The sequence below is a fragment of the Corticium candelabrum genome, chromosome 4 (genome assembly GCF_963422355.1).
Source record: "Corticium candelabrum chromosome 4, ooCorCand1.1, whole genome shotgun sequence".
Taxonomy (NCBI): Eukaryota; Metazoa; Porifera; class Homoscleromorpha; order Homosclerophorida; family Plakinidae; genus Corticium; species Corticium candelabrum.
In genome coordinates this window covers 8,527,722-8,548,581 of record NC_085088.1, presented here as the reverse complement: position 1 = coordinate 8,548,581, position 20,860 = coordinate 8,527,722, and the positions used below count along the sequence as shown (strand labels likewise).

The following is a 20,860-nucleotide window of genomic DNA, read 5'->3' as shown; positions in this document are numbered from 1 at the left end:
TATACAACACTATAAGTGACAGATATACGCACGCAGCAAAACAAACAATTAAAAGTCAGTTACTACTTTACGTCATTACACTGTATGCTTAACTATTATCACAAGCTATAGTCACCACCTACTCATCTAGGTGGGCCTCACTTTCAATGAGTCCCAGCAGGTCCACTTTGATAGGTCTATACGTATAGTAGTAGTAGTAGTAGTAGTAGTAGTAGTAGTAGTAGTAGTACTCAGCAAAAGCATCCACCGGTCATGCCCATACTACAAAAGCCACTACAACGGCACTCAACACAACACTATATCAATCCATTCAATTAAACAAACCCACTTAAGTCAACGTCACAATCTACTTAGTGAGGCAAGCCTCACTGTTGATTAAATCCATGTCATGACATTTTAGAGGCCTGTGCTTGGCTGATCTACTTCCGCGAATGCACAAAACAGAAGATCTTATTAGAGAAAAGCTGATCCGACATCTAGTAGTAGTAGTAGTAGTAGTAGTAGTAGTAGTAGTAGTAGTAGTACAATTTCAGCACCAGCATCAAGGGTAACGTTGCCGTAGCTACAACGGTCTCTTAAGTAGCAGTAGTAAATACACAATGTCTTCCAGTAGTAAGAATTTGATTACTGCTTTCATTGTTAGCTACTTTGCTGTGAATGTGTGCTTAAGCTTAAACGTAAACGTAATGGCAAAGTAGACAATCCAAGTGAGATACATAGCTACTATGACTGCAATTGTGACATAATTTCTGTGTTTATGCAATCTTTCATTTACCAAAAATTGACATTTGCAAATTAACCTGAATTGTGCCTTGTCATTTATGCATCACTTTTTTGTGTTGTAGGGTATTGTAGATGTTTTGATGGACGACATTGTGAAACGTCAATTGTCTGTAGATTACAGACAGTTTGTAGAGGAGGAGTTGGCTAAGGTAGCAGACCTGCAAAGTGTGTATCGACTAGTGTGCTTGTGCAATGCTGTTCGAGCTGTGATTGACTGTCAGCTAATTCCATCGACATTCTGGTCACTGTTTGAGGACTCAATATCAATGCAGATTACGAAAGATTTGAGCTTTGTCTGCCAGGTAGGATTATTGAATGCTTAGTTGTAAATCTCAACTACTATCTGACTTTACCAAAAAGTGTTTATGTCTATTGGATAGAAGGAAACAAATATGTTGTCATAGAAGTGTTGGCTATAAACTTTAGTTTGAATTGCTATGCAGATTTCCAGCAATCACAGTGCTTATTTCATTACAGCTTATCATATTCGAGTGTAAAATGTCATACAGTCTTGACTAGATATGAGTTTAGTAAGAACTTATTTCTGGAACTCAGTTGTTTATGGAAGAGTGGTTGTACAGTCCCAAACTTTTAGCAGTGGAACCTTGGACTTTAAAGTTTAGGGATTTTACTGTAATTGTAATGTGTCTCACCTTTTTTAGTGTTGCTCAATTTTAAGCAAGCCTCCATTCCTAATTTTGGCCCAACTCTTAGAAATTTTACACGTAGTGTTCACTAAATTGGTATTAACTTAACATGAGGCTAATATGTTTCTTAGTTATGCCAAAGAACCTGACCATTTGCAGTAGAACAGAGTGTGGCACTATAGAATGACATAGTCAACATGGTTTTAGTGTCTAGGACGGCCAAAGAAATTTGCAGTCACGATTAGGACTTGCAAGTGCAAACAACTAAAAACGTTTGACATGAATTTAAGACAGAAGGAAAATTATGAAGCTGCGTGAAAGGAACATATCTCTATGCAGCTTGATTAAATAGTCTGTCTGTGAGTTTCTGAATGAAAGACTTGCTATGGATTGGCCATATCCATTGTGGCACTTACTGAGTAATCAAGGCAAGTTTCAGAGATCTCAACATGGTTAAGTTTACAGCTAGTGTTGGCTGATGAAATGTTGCAGTTGTGTGTGTGTGCTTGTGTGTGTGTGTGTGTGTGTGTGTGTGTGTGTGTGTGTGTGTGTGCTTGTGTGTGTGTGTGTCTGTGTCTGTGTCTGTGTCTGTGTCTGTGTCTGTCTGTCTGTCTGCCTGTTTCATTTATTGAAACACAAACTCTACGTTACATTTCTAACACTAAATACAAGAAATCTACTGAGTTCAGCTTTAGTTTAATGCAAACTACTTTGGTAGTCTGTCTGTCTGTCTGTCTGTCAATACATATATTTTCAAAGAACAACACTACTACATTCTAGTCTGGCCCAAACGGCCGACGCCATAATTTAACTACGTGCGAATGAAGAATGTCCCAGTCTTGCCAACTTTCTGCTAATTACGCTAGCATTACGCCTTTGCAAAGCTACCGACATGCTTTTACGCCACAATAACTTAAATTCATGACTGTTCTTTCTTCCATCTTTGTCTATAGACTGGAGTGACAGGCGGTGTAGGAATTGAGCTGCCTCTGAGTCCCAACGTCCGAAGTGTTCGAACACTAATGGGATGCATTTGGAGGGGAGGCCCCAGACGTCCCTTTCTTTAGCGTATTTTTCTGATTTCTTGACCTCACGGGTAGCTGCGGCCACGCCGTCTTCCTGAGCCGCTCGAGAGATCACATGTAGTGCCCATGGGTGGGCCACCGAGATGTCCAGCTCAATGTCACAACCCTGTTGAGCGTCAAAGACAACGATGTCGGGGCGGTCGTCGCTATTAACGTAAAGATTCCTTGGTTCCCACTGATGGGACATCTTCAAATGCTGTAGACAGTCGTTCCAAACACTAGACAATGTCTCGTGAGTCCATATTGGCCCACCGCCGGTCTTACATGTGAGAAGGTGATAGCCGTTTTTATCAATGTCTTTGTCGCATTCGCATACAGGGACAACAGAACTGAGGGGCATTTCAAGACCCAACCTCATGCGTGTTGCTAATCTGTCTGTCTGTCTGTCTGTCTGTCTGTCTGTCTGTCTGTCTGTCTGTCTGTCTCTTTGTCTGTCTCTCTGTCTCTCTGTCTGTTTGTCTGTCTGTCTTTCTGTCTGTCTATCTTTCTGTGTCTTTGTCTGTGTGTGTGGTGCTATAATAGCTCAGTTGGATAGAGAGTCATCCTATAGACTGTGTACATTTGGGACCCATCAGGGTTGCAAGTTCAGGATTATTTCGACTACTGTTGTCTTGTGGATTTTTGTCAGGCTAACGCGACTGTCGTACTATCGGTAACGAATATGTACACAGTGTCCATGTAAATTGGTTTTACGTGTACCTTGTCAGAAAGTGAGGGTGTTGGATTATAGGGTGTTGGAATAATGAAGCCTGTTTTTTGCCACGTTTCGCAAGCAATTATAATTAATTATTGGTTTATGCTACACCTTTTACATGGCTATTAACAATTTCAAAACCAATATTCATTATTTAGGTTTGCAGGTGAAGCATTAAAGGTGCCCACTCACGATTCACGGCGCACGTGCAGACACACCCACGCAAACTTGAAAACATGCCACGATTTCAAGTTGTGTCCTAACGAAGCAAGCGAACATCTTAGGGTGCACCATGTTCTATGACATACAGTCTTTATTCCTAGTATAAGAGAGAAATGCGAAGCGCGTTCTAGGCATCCACGGTAGTTTTGCTCCTTGTACTTGACATTTTGAGAAAGCTACGACAAGTGTGTTAGGTTCCTTATCTGCACATTTACCATTTACCATCTTGAAATAGCTTGCTGTTGAACAACAAAGCGCTTTCTCGATCGTTTTCTTGTTGCACGTGACCCAGAAATGAGAGGAAACCAGAGCATTGTCGCACTATCATGATGGCATCCGAAACTCGGAGCTTAGAAGTAGCCGTGGAGAGGTGCCAGATGGCGCCAACAATGCGGATCGTGCAGCTATCGAAGTTCCAGACCCATTTTTGGGTCACGTGCAACAAGGAAAAGATTGAGAAATCGCTTTGTCGTTCAACAGCTATCTCAAACTGGTAAATGGTTAATGTGTGAATAAAGACACAATTTCAAGTGTGCATGGGTGTGTCTGCATGTGCGAGTGAATTCGTGAGCGGGCACTTTTAACTCTTCGTAAGGAGGTATGTAATTGAACAACTACAACACATTTTTAATTAGCATACAGCATATAGAGTATATTATCATTTTATATGCTATGTGGTTAAGAATTGATCACTAGTGCAATATGCAGTAGGTACACTTGTCTCAGCCATCATTGTCTGTTGGACTGTCTAGATAGATATCTACATTTAATGCATCACTTGATACCAAATTTTCTCATTTAGACTTTGCTCTCTAATTTCTTTCTGTTGTAAGTGCCATTGTAAGTGCCACACAAAGCAAAGTTTGAAAGCAATCAACATTGCTATTGAATTAGCATCAGAGTGGTCAAGAACATCTTACAGTATGTTTTGTTTGATGATGGACTGAGTTGTCGATTTCGACAAATCTCATTTGTTTACATACCAAACATTGTGCAGTTTTGCTTGACATGAATGACTTGACAGCACATTTGAAAGCGATTGGTTCAAAACATTTTGGGAAGTTAAAAAAGTAACTTTGCAACATTGCTTTTTTACCTGGTTGTGGAGTTCAATTATAACGTTTACTGCGTCGGGTCTACATTATTTATTTAAACAATGCTGCTAAACAATTTATCTAGTGTACCTCCAATATGCGAATACAATTAAGCTGTATCATATATTGAAAGCAATAAATACTGCAGCATCTAAATAAGGAAATACAGACATGGGCATAATTATGGAGCCACTCCCCATATCAGCTGAAGCATGGAAATCAACAGGACACTGAAGATTTGTGAATACACCTGATGACCCACTGATTCTACATCAAATCATGCTATGTGGGTATTTATATTGTTCTGATTTGACGTTTTGACAACCCATAGCAACAAAAAGATCAAGAGAATGACCAGACTATCCACTGCCGCCATGCATTACCATGTCCAACCCGCGTCCATATTGCGACGTCACAAGAGCAGACTCACAATATGCAAGTAAACTGAAACATATAGTCTCTATTTAATCTTTGAGTATGTCTTCTGACATAAACAAAGTCTTTTTATTGTTTAGAAGCTTTGTGAAAATGATTTTGATTATTAAGTTTCAAATTTACTGGTTGAACTGACAGCATGCAAGAAGCAGTCGTGTATCTCAACAGGTCAAACATCCTCCAATCTCAAATATGAGGATGGCAAAATCAAAGCCATTACCTTACCATTATGACTTGTTTTAATTTACTAAAACGTGCAGCTGTCACTGTAGATGCATGTATTTGCAGTGTCTGAGAAAGTCCAATAATTTTTAAATCTAAGTCACATGCTCAGGGTGGCTCCATAATTATGCCCATGTCTGTATGATATCAGTTTGGATTGGTTAATTATATCGTGTTGTTACAACTATAGGCATGTTCATTGTTGGTCAGAGAAATGGAGACAAATGTAACTATCAAAAAATCAGTGGGTTTACTGTTGAGGTATTTTGTCATGTGGATTGAATATGTTGGTAACTTTATGACATCTGAAAGTAGGGAACTGTGTTTGAGACTTCGGAAACACGATGTTTTATCTGTAGTACAGCAAAGTAATGTCAGCAAGTGTTTCAGTGAAGAGGTGAAGTTTGCTGTGTATATGAAATGGTTTGATTTTTGTTTGATAAACTCCTTGCTCTTGATTAGGACTGGAAGATCATAGAGGGAGTGTGCAGAGAAAAAAGTCCAAGTACTGACATCACAATTTGTCCACTTCCTAGAGTAGAAATTAGTAAGTGCTGGAGGATGGTTGATAAAGGTGTCTTTGGTCGCTGTATATGAAGTTACCACATAACCGGTATTTCTGCTGTAAAAAATTTCTGGAATTTGAGAACTTAGACAAAAATTTTAATTATTGCGAATTAAGTTTCTGCGTTCTAACCAGGAAGACAGCTACTGGTACACACGTGTTACATTGTACACATATACATGTCTCGAAACAGTGACTTCCTGCATGAGACTCCGTAGATAGGTCTAAGTATCTGCGAATTTTATTTGTGCACTTAGTGATTTCTTTGCAGAATTTGCAGAAATATCATGATCGCAGAAATAATCGGTTATACGGTAACACACACACACACACACACACACACACACACACACACACACACACACACACACACACACACACACACACACACACACACACACACACCTGGAACCTGGAATTCTGCCAATATCCACTATGGGCTTCGGCATTGCAGAAGTTTTCACCAGGACTTGTGGTCATTGGCTTGTGCCAGGTCAATATTCAATGATACCAGGTCTCGTTGTATGGTATCAACTCACCTGTTTTTTTGGATCATGCTGAGGACATTGATATTATGTAACTTGCTTTTCAGCAACAACTTTTGTGGACAAGAGACGTTCATTCATTCTAAGTGACCAAGCCACTGTAATCTTTGATGTTTAATTTGACGTTCATTTGGTTCTTCTTTGGCAGATTTCAAGTAGATGGTATTTCTTATCTTGTTCAGTCTTGTTACACTCAAGATTGATCTAATACAGCACATCTGAAAAGTGGTCAGTCTTCAAATATGTACTTGAGTGATTGCCCAAGTCTCACAACCATGTAATAAAACTGGCATTACTAGTGATCTAAGGACTCACAGTTTCGTGTTCTTGCTAAATCCTCGATTTGTGAAAACTCTACGTTTCCAAGATAAAATGTCCGGCTAGCTTTCTGAATATGTTCAACAACCTCTGTGTGACAATCCCCAGACTTAGTTACAATGCTGTTCAGATAGCAAATTCGGAAACAATCTCAGAACACGACCAGCTAGCAAGATGTTTGCTTCACACCAATGCTGAAGATTTTAGTTTTTTCAGTGTTGATCCTCATACCTCATTTCATACAAGCTTCATGGAAGCATTCACCATCTGTTGCAACTCATTATTTGATGTACCTATTAGAGCCAAATCATCAGCATACATGGGAACTTTGATCTTTGTGTCCCTTCAGGTTTTACTTGATAGTTCATGAATAGGCCACCATCTGTTCTGTAAGCAATCTCAATTCCACCACCCTTAACACCAGTTTCACGCATAATTCTGTTCATAAACAATTTGAACAAGATTGGAGACAACACACACTCTTGATGGACACCTGTGGTTACTTCAAACCTTGATGAGATTTTCCCCGTATTTCGTACAACACAACCTGTACCATCATGCAGGTCAACAATCAATCTAACCACTTCATCTTCTATACCAGAATATTTGAGAATGTTGTGAGAGCGTGTCTTGGTACAGAGTCGAATGCTTTTGAGAGGTAAACAAAACGAATATGTAAGTTAGATCTGTGCTCTACAGCCTTCTCAATGACTTGGCGCAGTACCTAAATCTGTTCAATTGTTCCCCTTTGAGGTGTGCAGTACCTAAATCTGTTCAATTGTTCCCCTTTGAGGTTGAAAACCGCATTGGTCATCAAAAGAGAAGGTACTATCACTGGTCTTAGCCGACCTAACAAAACATTGGCAAGGACTTTCCCAGGAATATTGAGTAATGATATCCTACAATAGTTATCACATACCAGACAGTCATTCTTTTTAATAATGGAATCAGAACTGAATCTTTCCATGAGGAACTTTACCAGTCTTCCAGATCAATTGAATAATCTCAATTAACCAGTCAACAAGTTCAGGTGGTGCAGCTTTGAGAGACTGTGCAGTTGCCTTACCATTCTTCAACTTTCTAATGGCCTCTATAATTTCTTCATCATAGAGTGGAATGCCAGGAACTGAACAAGGAGAAACTGGACGTGTCACATTCAACACTGACTCAAAGTGGTGCTGCCAACGAGCTTTTGATCTTCAGTCGTCAACAATTTGTGGCCGTGTTAATCTAATATCACACCAGGGGGCTGCACCGACACTTTATCAAACTTCCTGAGTTTCCTAAAGAATTTGCCATGCTTGTGTTGTTTACAATCACTTTCTAAATTTCTCATTTCCCAATTTAGCCACTCCTATTTGTCCTTATGCATTTTTACCATTCTTTGCAATTCAGTATATTTAGCACGTGATTCTTGTTTAGCCTGAGAACGCATCCAATGGATGTGAGCAATGCGCTTCTTATCAATCAAATCCAAAGTTTGCTCAGAAATCCAATTGTTTTTTGCCCTTCTTCACACACGCACACACACACACACACACACACACACACACACACACACACACACACACACACGGACAAATGGATATGCCCTTCGGAAAGTTTTGAAGATAGCACCCCTTCCTATTTCTAGGTAGGGCCCCCGGGCTACTTGGAGTTTAGGCCGTGCTGACGAACCCTTTGATGCGTGGCCAAAGGATCGAAGGGCACTGACTTTGGTGCAGCACGCACGTGCACGCACACGCATGCACACACACACACACACACACACACACACACACACACACACACACACACACACACACACACACACACACACACACACACCTGTTGAGTCATTGGCATTTCTGAGGAAATTTTGTTCTTAGAGCACTTTGATTCTGGAGCTCAAATTTGGTTTCTTCTTGATCAACTCAGTCAAACTCTTCAGCCATCTCATATTCATAATTTGATTAGTGACCTTACACATGTTGTAAATAATTCCGAGGAGGCAGACATACTTCTATACAAGGTAAGGGTTTTAAAACTTCCTCTTTGTTTGTAGACACTGGTTTTTGTGGATAGCATTATGGCAACCATCCTTACATTAATGTTTCAAAACAAATTCCTGATAGCTATGTCAGGCAGTTATGTTGTGTATTTCAATCAAAAGCTCAGCACTGTTTTAAGTTGGAAGTAAGCATTAGTAGCTACTTTAAAATGTATTTTTTGAGTGGATTGTTTTTTAGATATATGATTCTGCTGTTTCTTTACTCCAAGCAGCAATAGAGACCATCAACAAATGTAAATCAAAGCAGAGTGAAGTGATCAATGTCTTAGAGCAACAATTTCTGGTTGCTCAATTGCTTCACACACAAGCATCAGACTATCGTCAAGTGTAAGAAACTGTCTAAATGTTGGTGTTTATGATGATTGGAGTGTTCTGCTTTGTGGTTTGTTTGTAATGCAAATAGTTAATATCGTACTTGCTCGATTATTACCTCAAGGCTTAAATAAGCCTCTAGCCTGACTTTGACCCACATTCGAAGATTTTTACACTTCTTAGTTTTTTATTAGTGTTAAGTGCCACTTTCCACACTGACTGTCTGTTAGATTTGCACCTCTAGGAATGCTAATGTTCTTTAACTTGCTCATGTCTGTCGACTGTGTTTTTCCTGTCAGCAAAAGCAGCAGCAGCAGCAGCAGCCATGTCAAAAAGAATTTTGTTTTTTCATTGTTCAAGTCAAATGTACGTCATTTGTGAAAACAATGAGCGTTTGATAACCTGATTGATCTGGTGCTCCAGATCATGGCTCAGTGTAGTTCAGCATTCTGAACGGTGTTCAGCATTCGAGTTCAATGGTACTCTACGATACCCCCTACTGTGAACCTCCCAATGTCGACCCAAATTGCAATGCAACGCTGTGAATCATGGTGTTCTCACAAGCATGGTGTTAATGTACTACATTTAGCATCTCTCTTCAAAGGTATTCGTATACAATGACTTTGTCATATGTTCTCAATCACTTCAACCAGTACATGGAAACATTTTATGAAATCCTAGTTTCAATCAAACAGTGATCTAGATTGTGGCAACATTCAAGTGCCATCTACAACTTCACATAACAACATCACAACTTGACAAATGTCACAATTATAATTGAACAGTGTGCAATATGATTGGTTTATAATCAGTAGTGTTTGTAACTGGGTCTTATAGATTCTTTAAACAGAAATATGTATAAATATTGCACTAGAACATATCTAGTGCAGTTCCATAGTTGGGCAACAAACAAAACAACGTTAACATTAACACAAACACAATAAGACCTATGGCAACAGAACAGTTACTTTAAATATTTTATCAGTCACTGATCTTATCCATGTGCATTTCTCTTTCAACATTAATTAAACAGCCAGCCCAGACATTTTACTAAACTGTTAACAGAGTCTACGACTCTCTTCATGAATAGAATCTGTTGTCTTTGTACTGCTGTTTTCTCTTTTCTCCTCATTTCTTTTCTCTTCTTTCCTCTTCTTTCCCCTCTCTTTTTCTCTTATCTCCACTCCCATCTCTCTCTTCTCATCTTTCGTCTCTGCTTTCCTCTTTATTATGTATCCATTGATTTTGCTTGTGTGAAACAATAGGAATCCTCAGTTGTTGAAGAGAGCACGATGTTTTGTTCAAGTTGCCCATTCAGCTGGTAAAGTATGGTTTCATTTTGTGATTTATGGTTATTGCTTATTGTACTGCTTAGAGAGTGGGGCCAAACAAGATTTAGTGGAGATGGTTGTAGTGTGTCTTCTGAACAGTCGAGATTGGGACTTTTTAATTGATCAGCACCAATACAATGGAGAAGTAAGATGAGAAGTAACATTAGACATGAAGTTGTGTTTACTTAATTGCTTTTTTGCTTTGTAGCTATGGTACCAGTTAGCTTGTTGCTGTAAATTTGTTTTTGCTTCACAAGACTTGACTTTACGGGGATTTTCATCTCATTTGTGGAAATTAGGTAATACTTAATTCTGTAATTTTTAGCCATCATTCCATATGAAGATTATGTGCACTCACTTATATAGAGTGCATGTTAGGCAATGTATGTAAGTCATGTAGCATTGATGTATTGTAGTAATGCCTGATTTTCAATAGTTGCTGTTTTTTAACGGCATGGCACATTCCAGCTTACTGTTGTTCGAGTACTGCTTGCTCAGAAACACAGCCTAATGCTTGCAGCAGACTGAAGGAAATTATGTAGTATCTGTTGAACTTGATCTTGGTTTGCTTAAGGGGTTCCTTACTATAAATAAACTGTACATATGACACAAACATTCATTTCTGTGGTCCTTAGCTAGTGACTGGAGCTTTCCAACAACTTTTAGTAAGTGATGCGGTTAAAACACTACACTTGTCTTGAAGATACTACTAATCAACTGACTGTTATGATGTGGGTGTGTAATTAGGCATTGTTTAGAAATTTGTAGTGACTAGGGTTTATGCACATACATGTATGTATGTAAATATGATCAGGAATTGGGGTGTATACTTTTGGTCTATGGTTACATTGAAATCCATTCTCAGTGGAAGATAAGATAGTCAAACATCAGGTGTAGATTATAATAATGAGTGCTTTAAATTACCTTTCGATCTTATATATTCTGTTTGAAATTCTTCGTTTACATTGTTTTTCTTAGTTTTGGCGATCTTGAGCAGAGACTTGGGAAAGACTGAACAGCTAGAGGAAGAACGAAGGAAGCCAACTTCCTGGTTTGTCTTGCTATACTTATGCTGATTTGTTTCTGCATCACTGATTTGTTAATTTATATTTTGCAGCCATTCATTATTGAAATTCTCTAATCAAATTAAGGTTTGATGCATATTGTGAGTTAGCAATAGTAATATAGCCATGCATGCAATATTCACAGTTGCTAGGGTTTGATCTGTTGAGAAATGTTAGGCCACGTATCTTTTTATATCTACAGGTGTGGTAACGGTTGCAAGAGGGTGGCAACAATGGGCATGTGCAGTATGTTTAATAGAGATATTTTATATCTGCTTTTTTGGACTGCAGTTAGTAACTTACCCAGCTTGAATGAAATATTTGGCAGGTTAAAGCTTGTCTGCTGGTAGATACTGTGAATCCCATTATGTATTAAACTTTAGGTGGTTGAAAACAGACTTGACTGTATGACAGTACTTGATAATTAACATCCTGGAGGAACTTATTCCGATGACGTAAGAGCTCTTATACCAGTGGCACTACTTTCAGTGTTGACCCTACTGTATGCATTGAAGAAAATGATATCCGATCTTTCGTCACTGTTGGTAAACTGACATTTGGGCTCTTTGGTATGACAGTTACATCACCTTGACACAATTGAATAGAATTGAATTGTGAGAAAATGCCTATTATGTGCGTGATCAAATGATATCTATGTAAGTTACGTCGGTCTTGGTATTTGACATAATTGCAGCAGTGTTCTTGCCAGAGTTGGCAATGCCAGTGTTTTGTGGCTGGAAAGGGTTCATTGCTTGTTGAGATGAGGAATCGCTCGATTGTGCCGGTCACAGCTCACTAAGCAAGTTGGCAGCATTGGTTGCAGTGAGATTCTACGGCAGGGTACAATACTCTAACTTGTTACATGTATATATTGGTACTGCCTGTTGTGGTTAATCGTTGGTCATGGCATGTGTATGCCTGTGCAGTATCACAGTTGCAATGTGGCAGACGTCTCAACTTTCACGATTTTATCGTGAGACTTATGGTTTATGGACATGTCTCATGATCTCACAATTTGTGCCCAATTCTCACGATTGCCAGTCCTTTCTCCTGACAAGCCTACTGTGAGACACTCTGACAGTCACTTTGTGTAGCCCCGTCTTTCTGGACATAGCAGATTCTTTGAACTAGACTCTCATATACAGCTTGCTTGTATTTGGGGTATTCAGGCAGGGTAGCTACTAGCTTTGCATGGAAGTTCGAGGCAAAACTTTGGCACGTACACAGAAACGTAAAGCAAGGCCAACGCCTACTTTGGACATCATTTAATGGGTGTGGTTACAAGACAGTCTTACGATTTGGTGCGAAGAAGAGTTGAGAGGTCTGATGTTACTGTTATTTTACTGAAATGTGAATACTTTAACAGGCCCCAACTTTCAAAATAAATGAAATTTGGATTCTTTGCCTTGTTAGACCATTGTAGTTGGTGTGTGAAATGGGTGTTTTTATATCCCATTCACATGAGCACTAGTAACCGGGCCAACACAGTTTGACTTGGCTTCAGAATGTCGTGTGAACATGGTCCAAGTTGTGCTGGCCTCTGGCATTGTCCTTATGTCTTGTGAACGGTAATCGTGCCGTGTTGTCACATGCTTTATTTCTACAAAATGGTGTGAAATGTGCAAGGGACTTTGCCTAGCCATCCTTGGAACAACGACCATGTTTAAGCCCAAACTGAAAGATGCACCAGAAACAAAATAGCATTGTGATAGGATAACTGAATCGATGCTTGTTTTTGATTCATTATTATCATAATGAATAATATTATAACTAAAGTGGTGTTGCTGAGTTGGGAAACTCCAAGCGAAGACACTATACACTGAATTGACTCTAACCTGCCAAATGAAAATAGATGGAGATGGTGCTAATTTTATATAGGACAGTATGCTAGATACTCTCGGACTTGTTCTGTTGTCTGACAAAGACCTCAAACAAACTTCGTTTGTTAGTTTGTATTGTCTATTATTCTATATTAGACTCACTGGCATTTGATTTCTGTTCATGGTGTGTCAGCTTGTGTTATAGAGTAAGGCATTTATCAAACAGGTCTGTCAGAAGAGTTGGTTAGTAGTGACATATACATAGATGTTCAACCAATTGATCTTACAGCTTGGGTAGTTGACTGCAGGTCTATGCCTTTGTCTAGATTTGCTTGGCTAATGAGATTAATGTATCAACATTGTGCTTAATAAATTGGCAAAGTTTTAATTGAATTAATGATTGCTATGGTGCAAAGAATGAGTTGAAATGTTGATCTAGTCAGTGAGTCATTCTTGTTGATTCAAGCAGTGTTTTTATATGACTTACCAACTTCAAAGCAATTTAATAATGCAGGTGTGCAGAACTGCAAATAATTTAAACGTTATGGTTTAATTGCAGACAGTTTGGATTTACACTTGTTAAAAATGTACTACTAGAATGATTTGCACTGTTATGGGATACTTTCTGTACTGGCAATCTAATGACTTGAGATTAAGATGCTTATTGCTAATCTGCTAACAACAGGGTACTTAATATATGTGGTTTTATTTACATGGTCGATTCTTGCCATCATTATCTAGTTTATTGCTTATTTGTGTGCAAGTGTAGGTATTTGTTTTAAATTTTTTGATGACAACCACACATGGTACAGCTTGACAAATCAAGAAAGATAGCGTTTCTGCTAATGGCAACTGACTGCTATACTGACCTAGGCTTAAACTCAGTATGGATCATAGTGATTGATATTGTGTATTTAATTGCATGTAGCTTGTACTTGTATAGTGTTTGAAGTTTTATTTGCATTTGCCTTTAGGATAGTACTGCTCTTTCATTGCTTATTTCATGTCTAGTGAAGCTGAGCAATTTGATCAGGCTAAGCAAGGTGTGTTGAAGCTTCGTTTGAAAACTATATCTGTTTAACTGTTTGTTTGTGGGGAAGACCATGTCTGGTAATATTCCCCTTGTTGTAGCACTTCACACAGATATGTGGTCAAATGAGTAAGAAACAATAGTGGCATAAGTTTTAGTGTTGAGAGTTTGTTTGTTGTGCAAACAGAGTATCTTGTGAGTTGCCACTGGACTATGTCAATGGAACTGTGATGAGCATGTTGAATAGGGCAATCCAAGTTGGAGGACCAAATCCTTTCTGGCTTCGAAGTAGAGCAGATCTTCTATTCGGTAATTAGTTTCTTGCGTATGTATTATTTTGTGTGGACTGTGTTTGTGGTTAGTGGAACGAGATTATCGACCTTCATTGAAAAATTATTTGGAGGCAGGAGCTGCAGCTTCAAATTTCTTTGCAAAAGAAGTTCCACCTGATATCTGGAGTAACGATGTAATGGTTAATGTGTATTTCTTTCTTATATGTGGTATAGAGTATTCGTCAAAACTTTTACCTAATTGTACTATAGTCTCGCATAGCCAGACCCTTACCCGCAGTGTTATGCTTCTGAGCAAGTAAGGATTCCTTTGTCGCTCGGATGTATGGCATTATGGGAGAGGGTCTGGCTACGCAATACTAATTCTACTCTTTGTTAGTTTTGCTTACAGATGCTTTGGATTTAAGCGCTGTTTCAGAATGCTGATGTGGTCTTTGAAAACAATTTAAAAATGTATTTTTTGTCCTTCACAGAAAAATATGGCAACATTGGCAAATAGAATCGTTTTCATTTTTAGTGCTGCCAGTTCAGCTGGAAAAGATATAGTGCTTATTTATGGAGTTGCTATATTTACAGTATTCAATTGAGAATCATCTTTTTCAGATGACAATTTGTCTAATGATTTAATTTTTTTGAGTAGTGTATTTTTAGGAACTAGAAAAATATTTGTAAAAGGTAATAGGAAACAAAGGGAAGTTGTTATCTCGGAAAATAAATACAGCCAGGCATACATAGCTAACCAATTGGCATGTGTTGCTAAATTGTTTCAGATATAACCAGAAAGCATCAGAGCATTGAAATATAGAATTGAAAGATACTAAGGAACTTTACAAATTAATTTCGAGTTAGTTAATTAAGAATGTAGAGTTAACTTTGTTAGTTATATTGACAGATGGAAGGATAAAACCTGCCACTGTCAGCTGATCACTCTGCCTTCGTTGCCTCAATTTTCAGAAGACTAAAAACTGGTCAGTCGTCATTTGAAGTTGAGAAAGTACTAGTATATTGAGAAGTACAAAGTAAAGGCAGCAGTACGATATGTGGATTCGTAAGGAAGAATGGAAGTTGGTTGGTTGCACATGAAGTTGATGGCACAACAGTATAGCACTATTTTGGAAAGCAGTAGTTCTAGAATCTAAGTTCTAGCAGATTGTGACATCTTATTTGGGTGTGACAGTTCACACAACATAAATAGTCTCTTGTCAGGGTCTTTGATGTGGACTGAATGGAAACACATTTATGGACATCTGTCAATATTTTATTTAGTAATCTAAGAACTGGGAAGGTGATAGTTGCTATTATACATTAGTTTTTGTGCCCATCTGGTGCTATGGCACTGCATGTAGTGCCAAGCCAATTTTTGCTGTGCCAGAGCAGCACCAAGACTGTACTTAAAACACCCATTACCGATAATCATGAGCAATAGGTATGTCAATATGTCAAAGCGAAGAACAATTGACTCCTACCTGTCAAGCAAAAGGAGGTTTGGTGACTCTAGTCCTGAGATGCAGACAGCAGCTGTCATACGTTCTGTTAGATACTTCATGAGTCATACATACATATGTACCTACTTTACCAGTATGTGTGGGAGTGTCATTGAGTCAAAGGTGTAGCAAATGTTCCAGACATTTTAACTTAAATGAGACAGACAAAAAGTTGTGTATGGTTAATATGTGCTTACAGTGTAGGTGTTGGAAATGGGGATGAGTGTATAATAAATCTTCACAAAGATAGGCATTAATGGTCTCAAACATTAGTAGCACCCCAGTAATGTACCATATTCTGTTGTGCAAGGTTCTTTGGAGAATGCTTGAACAAAGGTACATTGATAGTTGTAGCTAACATTGAAACACTTGTAACGTTTATAATAAGTAGGTTTGCCTCTTGCAGCTTCTGATTAGTCTCTACATCAACGCTTTAAATATTAATCACATGTTTGTTGGCATAGATTTTGTCACATCTGCAGAATTGTAAGTTCACTTTACACATGACCAAGCTTTTTGACATGAACTTGAAACTTGTCAAGAGTCAATACATGTTAATTAGTACTGGTTCGTTTGCTCTTTGTTAGGTAAACAAATTTGTACGTTTCTCATAGTTTTTTCCGTTTCTTAATGTTGATAGTGATGTTATTCAATGTGGTCGTAATTTTGACAGTTTTTAACTTTGACATGAAAACTACAGAACTTTTAACAAGATGATGTTTTTGTTGTTAATAACATAATCCAGAGAACATGACACGATTCTTGCTCTTGGGACAACTTGCTTGATGGGTACAAATGGTTGACTACTTTTAGCTTGCATGCTACATTGTAGACATGGAAATTGGATAGACACTCACATGAAGTCATGACTAAACATCTGGCAGGATTTATTTATACAGAAAAATAACGCTGTTGACTAGAAATACAGTTAGACATTAAACGTCAATTTGGTTATATTACTTGTGTTGGTTGGACATATCATTTGCTATGAACTGTATCATACCTCTAATTATTTCTTGATTGTTTAGATATACTTTCGACTAGTTGAAATTTGCAATGTACTTGGAATGCACATGCAGGTACTACTAATCTTAAATCACCGTACCGTATGTTGTATTGTGTCATCAGGAGACCATCTATCTAATTAATGTACTACAGTAGAACCTGTCTTTGCGACCACCCAGTAAATGCAGGCATCTAAGACGTGCGGATAGTTGGTGACAGTCGCTTGAAAACTCAATAGATTTGCATATATTTGGAGCCTGGAAAAACAGGCACCTGTGAATTACGAATAGTGAACATAATTTTATGGCCCAAACGTATGTTGTGACCTTTGAAATGCAGACATGGTGAGAATGATAGTGCTGAGAATGATAGCAATGAAGAACCAGATCAGGCTGATAAACTGAAGAAACATTAGGTAGACTGGAGATCAGCAGCTTGCATCAAGCACTGCATTATGCACAACAACCAGCTTAAGCTTTATTCGCTTGAAGCGACATGGGAAAGTTGCATTCGAACACGTTTTCATCTTGCAATGTGATCAAGAAGGCCATTGTCAAGAATCAGAGTACATTGAAGCAGTCTAACCATTGATGGCTATTTTGTGTGATTGTCATATTCATCCTGAGATCTACGGCACGTACTGCCTAACTATTTCTGGTGTCGGATAGTGATTGCTTTCATGTGTTTGGCTACATGCAGTCCTGGCTACATCTCTATGTATACATTGATCTAGTTTATTTAATACAATACACGAACATGGTGTACAGGGATTGGTTTACATGTACAAAATTCAGTCTGACAATTGGGACCACCTGAGAATTAGGGGCAGGTCAAAACTGTCTCTTGGGTGGTCATAATTCACAGGTTTCACTGTCTATCAATTAAATGTAAGATTTTCTTAGTTTTTGCTAGTGTTAACTTTACTTTTTTGTGCAATGGTAGTTTTCATTTAATAATTAGAGCATGCTGCAGACTATGTGTGGCCTATCGATCTACCTGAGCAGTTTATTCACCAGTAGCAAGGGACTGTGAGTAGTCTTGCAAACCTAGAATTCAGTTAATTTGAAGGTCTGAATTACAGAATTAAAATTTACTGTATCGCTTGTAATGAAGACATCTAGCTGTTGCGAGACTTAATTGTAGTATGTTTACAGTTTTTATTATGACCGTGATGCTTAATTAATGAACTATTCAGCTGCTTCTGAATTTACGGTTTCATTAAAATAATTGTGTATATTCAATCATCTCTTGTAATAAGTACATCAGATATAATGATTATTGTTGCATGTAATTTGTTCTCTGTTTAGGCTGCTGTCATTTGTCAATGCACAGAGCCTGTTGATCATGATACTGCATTCAAGTCTTTGCAACAAGCATTTAGGTATGAGAGTTGATTGCTTAGATAATTGAAATCAATTTTCTGTCATTGTTTAGTCAAGGATCTCTGGAAGACTATCATGACTGTGTTTGGGATGTCTCCATACTAGAGTTTATGATCAGTATAGTTGTTTATGTAGTTTGTGTTCAGTTTATAATGTAGAAGAACTTTGTTTTACAGAAATGCATACAAAACATGGACAACAAGAAAAAAGAGCTCTTGCAGTAAGATTTTTGAAGTAGTCTGCCAGCGAGTCTATGGTAGTAAATGTAGTGAATTACGTTAAATCTGGGTCATTTTATTTGGTAGTCAATTATTTGTGACTGTCAATTCTATTAAATACCAGCTAGTAGACTCGGGTGAGTGAGTGGTCGAATGTGAGCAATTCATACTGTTGATTGGGGTGTGCATTATACATGCAGGGTGTGTGTGTGTGTGTGTGTGTGTGTGTGTGTGTGTGTGTGTGTGTGTGTGTGTGTGTGTGTGTGTGTGTGTGTGTGTGGTAGCTCAATTGGTTAGAGAGTGCATTTGGAGAATGAAACATCCAGGACCTTGCAGGGTTGCAGGTTCAAGTCACAGTGATGGCGATCTATGGCATAAGTTCCCTAAGTAAGAAACTTACACACAATTGCTTCTCTCGACTCAGGAGTATAAATGAGTACCTGGTCATTGACTGGGGTGGACATGATCGCTGGCTTGGCAGTAACATCATGCAGCAGACGGGTACTTGTGGGCCTTCGTGTCCAGTCCCAAAGCTGCGCCATAGTCAGTGCCCCTGGATGACTCTGGCCAAGCTCCAGGGGATTGTAGCGCTGGCCCTAACCCTCCACGTAGCGCTTGGAGGTGTCTCTAGAGGCAGGGGGAGCTATCTCTGCAACTGACCTTAAGGTTGACGTCATTCATGAATGACGTGGAGGGCTTAACATTTGTCCATTTGTGTCTGCCTGTGTGTGTGTGTGTGTGTGTGTGTGTGTGTGTGTGTGTGTGTGTGTGTGTGTCTGTGTGTCTGTGTGTCTGTGTGTCTGTGTGTGTGTGTCTGTGTGTGTGTCTGTGTGTGTGTCTGTGTGTGTGTGTGTGTGTGTGTGTGTGTGTGTCTGTGTGTGTGTGTGTGTGTGTGTGTGTGTGTGTGTGTGTGTGTGTGCGCGCGCACTCGTGTGTCCAGGGAGGAAATGCCGATATGATTCACAATATAGTCTTGGATATCACTTTTCACTTGCAAATGAGTTGTTAGTATATAATCCAAGACATGACAGAGTGCTTGGCTGCGTGTTTGACACGTTGAGGTCAGTCAGTTTTCGATGTCAGAAAAACTCACGGAGCAGTTTGAGATAAATCAAACCATATTTTGCAGTTTTGAATATCAGGATTTCAATGAACTGTTGTTGGATGTCACCATTGCACATTCTTAGAGAGAAGTACATATTGAAGAGCCTCACAACAGCCAATTTTACAGCATCAGAAGAACACTGAGCACTTGTGGAAGTCTCGTGAGCTTGACTACTTGTTTTGTTCATTTTCTGTTGAAATGTTTGCTCGTTGGCAAAATGAAGCTGAGAAGACTTTACAAGAAGCATCCAACCTTTCTCGCACCTGAGACCAAGTCAATTTCGTAACTAGTGGAGGTGTTGCCTGTCCCTATACAATACTCAGTGGGAAGATACAATAAATCTATAGTTGGAAGCATCTACAAGAGCCAAATGCCTCTTGTGTTACTGTTGTACGCCACTTCAGTGTAGACTTTACATAACTGTTATACACAATTTTGGTGTAGATTTTATATTATCATTTCAGATTAATAACTCCAGCACTACTGTACCTTGTTGCGTTAGAGATTACATGTATTTATCGAAAACTTATTTAGAGGGTGGAAAGGATTAAAGGGAGGGGAGGAGAGGGTTGGAGGGAGAGGAGGGAGGGGAGGAGAGAGGGGAGAGGGGAGGGAGGAGAAGGAAGTGAGGGACAGGAGGGAGGAAGGGAGAAGAGGGGACGGTCAAGAGGGAGAGGGAGAAAGGAATAGTAGAGAGTGGTAATAATGTTTACATAAATGTTGTCTGTCACACCCACATCTCCCATGTTATGATGCATGATCTCTATGATGATGGACTGAGTTGTCAATTTTGACATCTATACATATCACACAAGTTGACAACACTATGTAGACTTTGTTTGGTAGTGTTTTTTTTAGACATTAAACACATTTAGAATCAGTTGTGTATGTTTTGCTTGCTCTATGTCTCATGTATTTGTTGTGAAGGTACAGGCGCTAAGTCAAGCACAGCTGAACAGTTGCAATCTACCCGAGGTTTTGTGTCAAGCAGCAAACATTAGAAAAGGAAAGTTTTTTAGAATGTTAGCAGATCGATTGTTGTCAGGTTGCTGACATTATCGTGTGCTGTTAGTGGAACAACATCCGTAATATAAGAAGTTTCTATTCAGTTAACAATTAGGTCTGATGTTGCGATATATCTATATCATGTGTTGCATAA

At 38.8% G+C, this 20,860-nt stretch overlaps 1 protein-coding gene across 1 annotated transcript in view; it reads left to right on the top strand.

The window, feature by feature from the left end:
* Positions 1-20,860, top strand: part of LOC134178125 (integrator complex subunit 8-like) — a 30,799-nt gene extending 9,939 nt beyond the window's left edge. Inside the window, exons 11-31 of the mRNA XM_062644918.1 lie at positions 846-1,085; positions 5,373-5,443; positions 5,498-5,579; positions 5,645-5,729; positions 8,479-8,621; positions 8,675-8,785; positions 8,839-8,987; positions 10,238-10,293; positions 10,348-10,448; positions 10,512-10,602; positions 11,282-11,354; positions 11,421-11,454; positions 14,162-14,230; positions 14,288-14,346; positions 14,405-14,526; positions 14,580-14,683; positions 17,020-17,070; positions 18,304-18,377; positions 18,431-18,495; positions 18,555-18,598; positions 20,629-20,860. Coding sequence (XP_062500902.1) covers positions 846-1,085; positions 5,373-5,443; positions 5,498-5,579; positions 5,645-5,729; positions 8,479-8,621; positions 8,675-8,785; positions 8,839-8,987; positions 10,238-10,293; positions 10,348-10,448; positions 10,512-10,602; positions 11,282-11,354; positions 11,421-11,454; positions 14,162-14,230; positions 14,288-14,346; positions 14,405-14,526; positions 14,580-14,683; positions 17,020-17,070; positions 18,304-18,377; positions 18,431-18,495; positions 18,555-18,598; positions 20,629-20,754 — 1,950 coding nt within the window. The 3' untranslated portion in view covers positions 20,755-20,860. The remainder of the gene's footprint in view (positions 1-845; positions 1,086-5,372; positions 5,444-5,497; positions 5,580-5,644; positions 5,730-8,478; positions 8,622-8,674; positions 8,786-8,838; positions 8,988-10,237; positions 10,294-10,347; positions 10,449-10,511; positions 10,603-11,281; positions 11,355-11,420; positions 11,455-14,161; positions 14,231-14,287; positions 14,347-14,404; positions 14,527-14,579; positions 14,684-17,019; positions 17,071-18,303; positions 18,378-18,430; positions 18,496-18,554; positions 18,599-20,628) is intronic.